General features: G+C 39.4%; 1 protein-coding gene across 1 annotated transcript; it reads left to right on the forward strand.

Moving 5' to 3' along the window:
• Nucleotides 1–10,152: 10,152 nt before the first annotated feature.
• Nucleotides 10,153–12,337, forward strand: LOC141638469 (vinorine synthase-like). Its single transcript, XM_074447883.1, has 2 exons — nt 10,153–11,197; nt 11,934–12,337. Exons 1-2 carry the CDS (start codon nt 10,153–10,155, stop codon nt 12,335–12,337), a joined length of 1,449 nt encoding a protein of 482 aa, XP_074303984.1.
• The last annotated feature ends 1,144 nt before the right edge of the window (nt 12,338–13,481 follow it).

Here is a 13,481-nt window from a genome sequence, read left to right on the forward strand (position 1 = left end):
CTACAGGGACATCAAAGTAAGAATTCATTCAGATAGAAATAGTTGGACACTCAGCTGGCTTGACTCTATTTAACATTGTAGTATATCCCAACTAACATCATTTCATATGTATAGCTCAGTTACTAAACACAATTCTACCATTGCACTAAGAACTATTGAATCACTCAGCTACATCTTCAAACTGTACAATCTACTCAAAATACCTAAAAAAGCAGTTGCGCCTGCAAAAAATTAAAAAGCAGGTCATTTATAAGTAATTCTACTACTAAAGTTCAGAAACTACAAGTATGGTTAATGTCGAATAATAAGTCAGATAACCAGTGGCATAGATTCTCATCCTCGTAGTTACAAACATTATTAAAAAAAAAAGGACCAACTCCAAGTGTATATGATAAAGAATCACTTAGTTCATCCAAGAAAAAAAAATCTGTAAAGCGATGATAAAGTATGAAGTAATCATGGTAACACATAGTAAACAAAAATCAAGAAATTACACCAAGTGTATATGATAAAGAATCACTTAGTTGACATAAACTGAACAGGAAATTAACCTTTGTAACCTTCCGCAACAACACAGCTACCTTAGAAATTTGCACAAACGGAACCTAAGTTATTTGTAAAATAAAACTTCATTTCGCATCATCAAATACGCCCAATAATTTTTCAATGCAAATAAGATTGATTTGGGGATTAGGATTTCGATTGGAATTTTTGTTAGTAGCCGACGGATAGCTCACACCAGTGAGCAACGACATCATTAGAAAAATGATGTCATACGACAACAATTCACGGCTTCATAAGAAGGGGGGAGAAGCCATGTTACCTCCTAATTTGCTAGTAGTCGACGGAAAGTATCATAATTTGACAGCGAAAAACAAGGCAAACAAAAATAATCCTTACCCTAAATCCAGAAGAAAACAATAAAGATCAATTGCATATAATCCTACCCTAAATCCAAAAGAAAATTAAAGAATTGATTTTACCAGAAAAATACCTTGAGTACGGCGATACGGTGGTGGCGACAATCGCTGCTGGTGGTGGCGTTATGAGCGTAAGGAGGTCGGTGGTGTTGGCGACAATTGGGGCTGGATTGTTGGCGACAAGCGTGACCTTTTAGTAATCGAGATTCGAGAGGAGCTGGGGAGGAGTTGTATTTTATATTTAAAGAAAATATGATAAGTATTTTTTATTTTTTTAAAGTTGGGTAAAAGTATATTGTCGCAGCGCCAAAAATTCACTAGTTTTGCGCCAACAAATTCATTTCCGTAATGGCTATGGTAAAAAAATAACCGTTGCCTTTAGTGTATATTGGCTACGGTTTCAAATGTGAACCGAAGCCTTTTGTTTTTTTGGCTACGGTTTGTTTCCAACAACCGTAGCCTATTATAATCGGCTACGGCTATTTTTCATAACCGTAGCCTTTTGTCCCCGCCTAATGTCATTTTTGTACTAGTGACCACTAGTGACAACACCACAACTTCACCACTGTTCGTATAACAAATCTCTTACACTCATCTCTAAATATCACGGTTTCTTTCCCATCTTCGGTTAACATCCCAAATAACGAACATCAAATCTGTCAACAACATTTACATGAACATTCATTCCAATTCTATCCGTAACTGTATCGTCACCTAAATCCCCACCAAAAATCTCATATCGTGTTAATACTTTACCAACTTTTACTCTCCTTAATTCCTCGAAACTCATGGCTAACATGCTGTTCCGAAACCCCCTATATAACCATTAACTCACACCCTTTCATGATGCTATCGCACATTCCATGATTCCTTACTTTTATGTTCTTTAACTCCGGTCGATGTTTTTCTCAGTTTACTTTTATCCTTCTTTTCCCTTTACACTCAACAATACCAGTTAACAATTCAACTCCTTATTCCTTCTACCTAACTCTTTAGTGTTTCGGTTACCTTCTCATTACTCTAAAACTCAAATCCCATTATTTCATATTAGTACCATCTCACTCTTTCTTACCATGGATCTTCTCTTATCACGCTATCACTCACACTTGTCAACAATCAGTCCATACAATCAGTCCACACCATCTCAATTTTTTTTCTAGAAACCAAAACTCATTTCATACCGTTAACTGCCCAAAGAAATCACACATTAGTTTTACCTCTTGATAATACAAATTCCCAAACTCGGCCACTACCTACACATCGCGACAGAACTCAATCTCACTATACACCATTCGTTTTCATACTTCTATAACAACCTTCCATCAATTATAACCTTAACCAACACAATCCTAACCATATCCCTCCATAAATCCTCACACATCCCAATTTGCCACTATTTGCATCCCTCGTTTCAATCTTTTCATTCTCACGTTCCATAAACTTACATCACTCCTTACTCATATACACTTACGTTTACATTACTCAAATTCGCAATTATATGATTTACCACATCTCACAAAACTTGCACCATACTTCAATAAGCCTTACCAATCTTCCTTTTCTCTTTCCACTATCTATCACAACCACATATAACTCATGTCCTCTCCACCGAACGCATACCCACCATAAGGTACAACTCCTTACATCATAAGATTGGGTAACTTACGCATCAGGACTAACACATACATAAAACAATACATAAAGAAGCAAAATAACACCTTTGAATTAAACCTAATATGCAACGAAGTCAAAAAATAAGCATATAACCCAAAATAGGGGTCACTAAATCGAGTGCAGCCTACTCGATCGAGTAGGTGAAGGCAGAAGCACGTATAAGAAATTACCAGGGTTACTCGATCGATTATGGGTTACTCGATCGAGTAACAAGTGGTGCATTCGATCGAGTAAGGGCCACTCTATCGAGTACTCTACGCAGTTCTCAGCACTGTCCAATTTTCGTAAAACGGTCATATCTCACTCGTTTCTTGGTCATTTTGGGCGTGTGACCTATCGTAAAAGAACAAGCTATTACCTGCAATTGAAATCACATCAAAATCATATATACATCTAAAGTTATAACAGTTTAAACACAACCCCTCTATAATCGGACCAACATAACTACTTGATTTTTACTTTCAAACAACTTAAACAACAACAAGGTAAAGAAAAACAACTCAATACTCATAAAATTACTATCCCTAACCACATGTTACTATCTACAAAACCAAATAACAACATCCATCATGCACATATATTATTCAACTTATCAATCATGGACTACCCACATGCTTTAACTTTATAACTTTTCGTAAAACAAAACATACTTGTACATTACAACTCCTATTCCCATGTTACTAATACAACAATATTACAACTCCACTTCATCACCTAAACATATTCCTAATCACGAAATCCATATTCTCATGCAATTACCACTCCATCGTTTCCAATCAATTCATCCATTTCAACCACATTTTTCATCCAACATGTGCTTATGAAACAACAGTAAACAAGTATATAACTTTATTATATAACTTTACGCAAACAAAATCATGTATAATCATAACACATCCCCTAATCTCATGTTACTAAGATTGCCACATTATAAATCAGTTTCACCATGCAACATGATCATCCACAACATATTACTATATACATCTTTTCACCTTTTTCCACCATATTCACATATCCACCACAATCATTCATCCAACATTGCTATACAACATATCATCCAACATACGCAATAGAACATTAGTAAACACATAGCGATACCATGACACCCCGTAGTGACCGGTTCAAAGTTGTAGGGCGAGATTGCGACTTTAGAACATCTCACAAGCTTTTGCATTAGCTCCTATCAACTCCTACCCGGGTTCATTTTATTTTAACTCTCTAGATTCATTGGGTTCATTAGTTACAGGTTCCAAAATTTTCGCTCTGATACCACTTTGTAACACCCCCATACTCCAAGTGCCTTACCAGGACCACTTAAGGCATGTGAATGCTACCATCTCGGTTACCCAAGACAATGTATATCAAATAGACAACAAAGAAACATACTTAAATACGTGAAATAGTTTAAGTGATTACAATTGAAAAACCAAACTGTAAAAGCAACACAAATGTTCTCAAAACCAAACAACTGAAAAGTAAACTAGGTTCATGACACAACGGAAGACTTTATGACATGTGATGACCCCATCCCAGCTGTCCCTCGCGCAAGCCATCTCATACCTGCTCAATAACTGCTCACCGCCTCCGAATGGATCACCACAGTTTTTAAACCATTTAAACGGGATCAGTTACTGCATAAACAATATAAGATAAACAACAACAGATACACAATCACAATCTCCAACACCGTCACATCACCAATCATCTGACTACACACTAAAGTGTGTAGCCCTGCTATTTCATCGCAACAGATATTCCTCACCGCCAGTGGGGGACCGCAGCCATTCCCACCTAAACCCCGCTTATCTCCATTGAGCGAATAATCCATATTCCTTAATGTGCACATCCCCTTCTATGGCAGGTTCCACAAAGGGTGAATCCAGGGCGTGAAGCCACTCCAGCTAGTGACTCCACTCAGCCGAGGGCGCACCTCGAGAACCACAGACAATCAACAACAACCAATCACAATATCAAAGTAAAACAATGTTAATACCAATCACGATATAATCATCATGGCAATCAACCAAACAACCATCTTATAATCATTTATACAATAGCTGAGTAGAGAAACCCTACCTGGAGAAGCAGTCATGAAGATCGTCACAATCAGCTAATCAGAAATGTTCCTCTATGAAATCACCTCCTATCAAACATACAATCATACAATCACCATCTAATAAATACAATACTCCCAAAACCCCCAATTTACCCAATTAGGGTTTCAACCAAAATCAATGAAACAACATAAAAATTATACTAGAATCTTTACCCATAATACGACGGTCTCAACGGCGCAAAGAACACAACTATTCGACGACTCCAGCCCTTAGGATTTGATAGCAACGAGAGAGAGAAGCAACGTAACTTTGTTTTGTCTTTGTGAAGTTTAGAAAAGTGTAAAAATGAAAAGAAACTGACGGATTAGGATTATATATATTTATCACGTTGCTATCAAAATCCGTCAAAAACAACCCGTAAAACAAACTTACTCGATCGAGTCCCCAACTTACTCGATCGAGTACCCATCAACAGAACACTATTTCATATACCAAACATACTTACTCGACAGAGTAAGCCCCACTTGATAGAGTACCCATAGACATATAAAACCGTAGTATTACATTAATAAACGTTCTTTTATGGTCCATTTGATATACTTTATCTCGGGCAACCAAGATGGTAGCGCTTCCCTTTGCTAAGGTAGGCCTTGGTAAGACACTTTGGTAGATGGGGATGTTACAGTTAAAGGGTAAATTGGGAACTTAACATTAATTAACTAAATTAATAATAACGATAATAATCATTTTTTAAAAAAATTGGAAGATTTTGGACGGTATTGGTAACTTGGTAGCACACCAACGACGACCTCCACATTTTGTCATACCATCAACCACCTTTACTACATCCTCTACTGGCCTACTCCTACCCCCAACGACGGGCAACTAGCCTCCAACCGCCAACACACCTACCACACCCCCACTGGCAGCCCAATCATCTCCCTCCTTTCAAACCACCAAAATCCCTCCCCCTTCACAGAGAACACCCACCATATTCTCTTCGTCGGCAAACGCGTGACGCCACCCCTCCCTCTCCCCACACAACATCGAACACACGTCTGCCACTGGTTGTCCATCAAATACACGAGTTAGCCGTGCGCTGCCCTGATCGCTGCCGTCCAACACCCACGTCGTCAACATGCAGCCAACGAACACTCAATATTTAAAATTAAAAACCACTGGAAACTCAATATGTCAATCGTTATTAATATAATAGTTTGTGAATTACGGTTTTATCCTTACAATATTGGCGCAAAAACAAAAACTACTTTTTAATTTTTTTTTTCTGATTTTTTGTTAGGGTGTTACCGAAACTCAGTAACACCCGGTGTCGCCCTAGCACTTTGCATTTATAATCAACCATTTTTTGTTTTGCACAATTAAAGGGGTTACTGAGAAAACTAAATAGTTCAGAGAGTTAAGGGAGAACAAAAAGAATTTAATCCATGTATAGTTAATGACCCGTCTTTAGTTATAGACGGATATGTGACGTCTATAATGAGATTTTGTGATTTTTATTTAATAACGTTTTTAGATGAAATAGTTTCACAATACGCTTATAATGAGACTTATTATAACAAGAATAACGTATGGAATAGTGTTTTTTTTTCTTATTTATGTTTTCCATGTTTATTTTTTCTAGTTTCTTGTACAATACGCATATTTAACATGATATCCTCCCATTTTAAAAAAATAATGGGTTCTCTCTATGGACAAGTGACAACTGTTTTTTTTGTTTTATCAATAATTAGACTTTTAAAAGTGGTCATTTTATAATACTTTTTGTGTGTCGGTGAATAGTTTAAATTTATTTTATTTTGTCAGGGGAAAATAAAGCAAACGTAAATCATTTTGGAATGAAAAGAGTAATAAAAAATAGTCACTATTTATCAAAAAATGGTTAATATTTAACATAAAATGTTCATTTTTATATCTTCATACGGTGCAACGTAAGACTATAGTTATTTACGAACCCACTAAATTACTACTCAATTAGATCGCCTAATTATTAGGAAACACCAACACTAATTTTGAAGCACTACTTTCAACAATATCGCCATGACGCTATGTCAGTATGTATCACTAATCTCCAAGCTATCTATTAAGAGATGTCAGACATTTCACAACCAGTGTCTCCAAGCTATCTATTAATTTTGATGGTGACCGTAACACTTCCTTTTTCCAGAAATCTATCACCCTTCGTAGATGCTTCAACCGTATCCTTTCCCTGACTAATGATGTGGGTTCCACCATCTCTGGTCATGACGCTCTCAATAGTCATATTACTCACTATTTTGCCAAACTCTTTACCACTGAGAAAGATTTCACTCTCCTTCCCCCTTCCTCTAGTTTCCTTAGTTCTGGGACCACCTACGTCACTACCTTCACGATTCCTTCTGATGAGGAAATTAGATCTGCTCTGTTTTCTCTCGGTTCCAACAAAGCCCCCGGACCCGACGGATACCACGCGGGTTTTTTCAAAAGATGTTGGGGCATCATTAAACCAGACTTCATCCCCTTTATTAAAAATATTTTCTCAACAAAAATTGTTCCTCCCTCCCTCCATCAACCAAACCATTATCTCCCTTATCCCTAAGATCCCCTCCCCTCAAAAAATCACAAACTTCCGACCCATTAGCCTTTGCAACACCACGTACAAGATGATAACAAAAGTTATTGTTAGCCGTCTTAAGCCTCACATGCACAACCTCATCTCCCCTAACCAAGGAAGCTCCATCCCTGGTCGAGGGACTGATACCAACTTCATCATTGCCTCGGAGATTCTCCACTCCATGCACTTCTCCAAGAGTAATCTGGGTTGGTTTGCCCTTAAGCTTGACCTTGAAAAGGCCTTCGACAGACTTGAATGGGACTTTATTAGAACCTGCCTTCTTGCGGTCAACATCGACCCTGACACTATCTCCCTTATCATGAGCTGTATCACCACGGTTTCCGCTCAGGTTAGCCTTAATGGTACCGCTCTTGGCAATTTCCTACCCTCCAGGGGTATCCGACAAGGCGATCCCCTCACTCCCTACATCTTCATTATTTGTATGGAGGCCCTCTCCCGTCTCATACATCAGTTTTGTCATGACTATGATTGGACCCCTTACCCCCTCGGGAAAGGGGGAGCCGCTGTCTCCCATCTTCTCTTTGCGGATGACACACTCGTCTTCGAAAGAGCTTCTGAGAAAAATCTCTGTGCCCTCCAAGACACCATTCTGTCCTTCTGCTCCGCCTCAGGCCAAAAAATAAACTGCCTTAAAAGCAAAATCATTTTCTCCAGGCACACCTCCCCCTCTGATGTCCATCTCTTTGAGGAAGCCTTAGGCATCAAAAAAACAAACAACCTTGGAACCTACCTTGGCTATCCTCTACACGGTAAAAAACCTAAAAGAGCTGATCTCCACTTCATCCTCGACATCCTCCAAACCAAACTTGCCAACTGGAAATCCCGCTTTCTATTCAAAGCTGGGAGAATATGTCTCATCAAATCCACCCTCAATGCCATTCCCAGCCACACTATGCAGTGCATTCGCCTCCCCTCCTCCATTCTCCGCGACATTGATAAAATTACAAGGAGCTTTCTTTGGTCTAGCCAGTCTTCTAGGAAACTCCACCTTGCCAATTGGGATCTTGTTACCCTTCCCCTCTCCTTGGGTGGACTGGGTATTAAGGCCGCCAAGCCGCACAATGATTCCCTTTCCGCTAAACTGAGCTGGAAAATCCTCCTTGACAAATCCTCCCTTGCCGCCAAAGCCTTACACAGTAAATACCTCACCCCCCGTACTCGTTCTTTCTCCTATGGCTCCCATATTTGGAAAAATGTGGGAATTTGGTGGAGCTTCCTCAAGAATAACCTTACATGGTCTATAGGAGATGGCTTCACTATCCGGTTGTGGGATGATCCTTGGACCAGTCTGGGGCCTCTCCGGGCTGTCATCACTGGCCCTCTTAGCTTTACTTCCTCTACTGCGAGACTTTGCACCATTATCACCAATGGTACTTGGTCTTTTGACTCCCTTGACTTTGAGCTCCCCGACCATATTACCTAGATCATTCTCTCAATCCTTATCCCCTCCTCCCCTCGAGGTGACATCCTCTCCACCTCCCTTGCCCCCAAAGGCAAGTTCTCTGTGGGGGACACCTACCATCACCTCTCTAGACCCCCAACCACCCCCTTGCCACCCAGCCCCCCTTTTTCCCCTGACTTGTCCTGGCTGTGGGACCTTCATACCCAACCAAGGATCAAAGTTTTCCTTTGGCTCGTGTGGTGGACAAATTACCGCACAAGGCTTCCCTCTTTGTTAGAAACATCATCTCTTGTCCCTCTTGCTCTCTCTGTCACAGTCCCTCCCTCCCTGAGGCTTCTCTTCACGTCCTCCGTGATTGCAGTTTCGCCTCTGATTTTTGGGCCTCACTTAAAGTCCCAAATTCTTTCTTCTCCCCTGACCTTCACTCCTGGATCTTTGATAACTGTAATTCCCCTTCCCCTAGCTGGAACACCCTCTTCACTTTTGCCATCTGGCGCCTTTGGCTGAGGCGCTGCGACCTTATCTTCTCTTCTCCTAACCTTTGCCCCTCTCCTTCTTTCTGCGCCTCTATTTTCTCCCAAGCCTTTACCTGGACTAGAGCCAATGACCGCACCCCCGTTGCCCCGTGCACCGGTACCACCCCCCTTGATGCCTTTAGCTTTCCTATTAGCTGGGCCCCTCCGCCGCAGGGTTGGCTCAAAGCCAACGTTGATGCGGCCCTTTCTCCCTCTTCTTGTTTAGCCAGTTTGGGGTGTGTCATTAGAGACTGTTCTGGGTCTTGGGTTTTAGGGTGGTCACTCCGCTTCCCTGGGAGCGACCCTTTCCTGTGTGAAGTGCTTGCCATCCGTGATGGGCTTTTACGTTCTAGTGTCCTTGTGAACAATGTCTTGATTGCGTCTGATTGTCTGGATGCCGTTAACTCTATCTTGCAGTCTACTGCCCCTTGTGGTCCTTATACTAACATCATCCTTGAGTGTAGGGCTCTCTTGCAGGACTCTCCCCATTTGAAGCTGATTTTTGAGAAGAGGACTGCTAACCGTGTGGCGGATGCTATTGCACATCACTCCGTCCATGATACTAGTTCTCTTTTAGGTTGTTTTGAGTGGGCCCTTGCCCCTCCTTTTGTTGTTGAACTTTGTACTAGTGACTCTGTTTTGGCCTCTGAGCCGTTATCCCTCGACCCGCCCCCGTAATGTACTCTAAACTTTGCTCCTTTTAATATATGTTCCTTTCATCCAAAAAAAAAGCTATCTATTAAGATATGTCAGACATTTCACAACCAGTGTATGTTGTTGCCATAATCCTAGCTGAGATTACGTCTTATGTTTTCCAGGTTCAACCGATAGTAGTGCATGCTGTGCATGTATGAAATGTGCAATATCAACGACTATTATATATACATACATAATTTCTTGTGCTTGCTGCAAGTATAACTCATTTTACTCGCAAAACTAATTGCTAAAAAAAATGGAGGCACAACTACAAGTTAAAGTTATCTCGAACGAGATCGTGAAGCCGTCGTGCCCAACACCACCTGAAAAGAGAACCAGAAAACTGTCGTTCCTAGACGAAAGTTTTCCGGCAATTCATATGCCGTTGCTTCTCGTATACACCGGCAAGAAAGAGTTCACCAAACCACCCCTGGACGATAGTCCTGTAATTACAAGCTTAAAAACATCGCTTTCCGAAACCCTAACTCAATTCTACCCTCTGGCAGGGCGGATGGAGAATGAATACACCGTCTCCTGCAACGACCAAGGCATACCCTTTATTGTCACAAGTGTCAGTGGCCAACTTAATGATTATCTCAACTCGCCTCGGAAACTTGATTATGTAGGAAGCAAGTTTCTTCCTCCACTAGACATCCTTTCCTTAGGGGAACTTCCCATTACTACGGTGGTTCCTCTTGCCTTTCAGGTTAATTTATTCGAGTGTGGTGGGGTCGTTATCGGGTGCTTCGGCATCCATAAGCTAGTTGATGCCATTTCAATATTTAACTACCTAAAGTACTGGGCCGCCCATGCAAGCGGGCGTTACGGTAGTCTAATCCAGCCTGACTTTGATACCATCCTTAGGGTATTCCCCCCGCTTTCAGACAAAGCGCGGGTGAGAATTAGTGGTGGTAGTGGTGGTGGCGGCAGTTTTGATGATGCGACAGGTACAATCTCTACAGATGGCCTGTCGCAACATCTTAATTTACCCATCAAAGTAGTGGCCAAGAGCTTCAAATTCAACAACGTTGACATAAAGAAGCTTAAGGTTGAAGCAACAAGTGAAACAGTCCCGAATCCTACTAGCTTCGCGGTAGTGGTGGGATTTGTTTGGAAGCATGTCATAGAAGCTGTTTTAAGCAACAACAATGACGATAATACTTCAGATGATCCTCAGGCGGCTATTCCAACCGCGCTTACCTTTGGCGCAAACTTACGATCAAGAACTAGGCCTCCACTCTCCATGCAATCAATGGGTAACATAGTTACTTGCCTGCATGCTCGTCTTGACTATGAAGATGGTAATTTTTCAATTTATCTTAATTAATGAATAATGGACATACTCAAATACTCCTCTTCATTTTTTATTATTCTCTTCCTATTTGCTTTATTGCGGTGTTCAAGACCAAACTTTGGCTAAATTTTTCGACATCAATAAGTCCGTACCTTTTTTTGTTGAAATTTTTTCGCGATAGATCATAGATGTCCTGATAAGAAGTGTGCATGTTTTAGTTTTTAAAAAAACAATATTTTTTTGTTTTCCAACTTATTTACTAACAAATTAACCTTACAAAAAAGCAAATGGGAAAAACTAGGAAGAGTGAGGGAATATGTTTTTATTACGAGTACAATATTACTATTTCCATCCTATCTAATTAATACGGAGTATTTTTTAATTTTTTTTTTAAATATTTCTTAAAAAAATAAAATAAAAATTATAAAAAGTCAAGCAAAAAAATTGTATAATTGAATCCACTTATAAAAATGGTACGTTAATTAATTAATACGGAGTAGAATTTACTCATGGCTGCTAATTACTTTGTCCTCCTCAATTGTTTACCTATTCTATTTTGAATGTCTTGGTGTTTACTTTTTTATTTTGGAAATTCTTTTGATTGGTAATTTGATCATCCACACTCAATTTGTTTTACTTGTCATTCAATAATTGACCCCCTTCTCTTACACGGTTTTCTTGCCAAAACCAAAGGTAAACAAATGATCGGGACAAAAGCGGTAACTGAACTATTTTTATAACAGGTATAATGGACGATCTCAAGCTCGAAAAAATAGTACGTGTAATTCATGCAACAGCTAAAACGGTGGACAAAAAACTTGAAATCTTGCAAGATGAAAATGGAGGTGAGACATTTGTAGCAGAGAGAAAAACTGCATTCAAAGGTTCTGTGAAAGATAAGACTTGTACGTTAAGTGTAATCAGTTGGTGTAAGTTAGGGTTTAATGAGATCGATTTCGGGTTCGGGTTACCTGACCAAGTTATTCCGGTGGGTATTACATACCCGTTTCTAAGGAATACTCTCATGCTTGTGGATTATACTGATTCTCATGGTCATGGAATTGAAGTTTTTGTTTGCTTGGAGGATAAATATATGCCTTTTTTAGAAGCCGACTCACAATTCATGGCTTTTGCTACTCGTAGCTAAATGTTGGGATTCTACCTAGTTATTAAGAGAGATCTTTGTTACTTGTACTTCTTCTGTATCGGTTAATAGTTGACATTTACTTTATTTTCTCAAGTAAATGCAAACTATCTATTCACCGGATCGAACAGAGGGAATATGTTTTAATAAATTTGTCTTAGGGTAAAAATAAGTGTGCCAAAAACTTCCCATCTTTTATTTGGTACGATAACATAATTAGTTGTATTTGTGGTGTTTCTTAATTATATGTAAAATTATATTTCAGCAGATAATATTATTTTTATAACTGTTGTAATATATGAGACATAAGAATTCCGGTAATTAAGATAGATGAATCAATTGCAAATAAAAACTTAGCAAACTTAAAAAATATTAATTATTTGTATATCATATTTTCGAATGAAACTAATATACGCCCCATTTAAATTTCAAGGAACAAGCAAAATGCAACAAGAAGAGATTAATTGAGGTAACAAAAGAACATGAGGGTTTAGATGATTCAGCTAGGGTTGTTGATGGTCCGGTAGAAGATATGTCTATGAGTTCTCAATCTAGCGTGTTTGGGTTTTTCGTCTAATTCGATTTGAATTTTGGAGAAAATCAAGTAACAGGATTTATCACCCTGTTGAGTATCTATATTAGAACTGATTACCATTTTCGGGATTTGTCTAGTACTAGAAAACTATGGAAACTAAATAAACCTACAACTAATGGATATTTATCTTGAAGGATTTCTGACGGAAAATGTTTTTGACGAAATATTCGTCACATAAAACTGGCCCGTGGACCAAAGTCAATGGCGCCATCTCTTTGGGTGTTATTTCAAAGTAATTACTCAAGATGAATAATCCACGTCATCAACGAAATTAGGCTAGGATTCAAGTCGCTCTTCTCTTCACCGACCATGTCCAAAGTGTTAGTTAATAGGAGCCCAAACCTCAGGCCTAAGCTATGCTACTTTATTTAACCCAAGTCGCTAAACGGCAACCCGAGTTGAAGTCGTCGTGGGGCACATCGCCCAACAAAAGGAATAGGATAATTTTTGGCAAAAAATTGACGTCATCTCTCAGACTAATAGTTTGCTGTAATACCTCTTTCTTACCCGACCAAGCTAATTGGAAGATGTCACCATTTCCATTTTTCGAGG

Source organism: Silene latifolia, unplaced genomic scaffold, assembly GCF_048544455.1.
Source record: "Silene latifolia isolate original U9 population unplaced genomic scaffold, ASM4854445v1 scaffold_20.1, whole genome shotgun sequence".
Taxonomy (NCBI): Eukaryota; Viridiplantae; Streptophyta; class Magnoliopsida; order Caryophyllales; family Caryophyllaceae; genus Silene; species Silene latifolia.

Excerpts from the sequence above, each read along its gene's own strand:
- LOC141638469 (XM_074447883.1), top strand. The coding sequence starts at position 10,153 with ATGGAGGCACAACTACAAGTTAAAGTTATCTCGAACGAGATCGTGAAG. Across the intron at positions 11,198-11,933 it reads TCGTCTTGACTATGAAGATG|GTATAATGGACGATCTCAAG; the intron begins GTAATTTTTCAA and ends TTTTTATAACAG.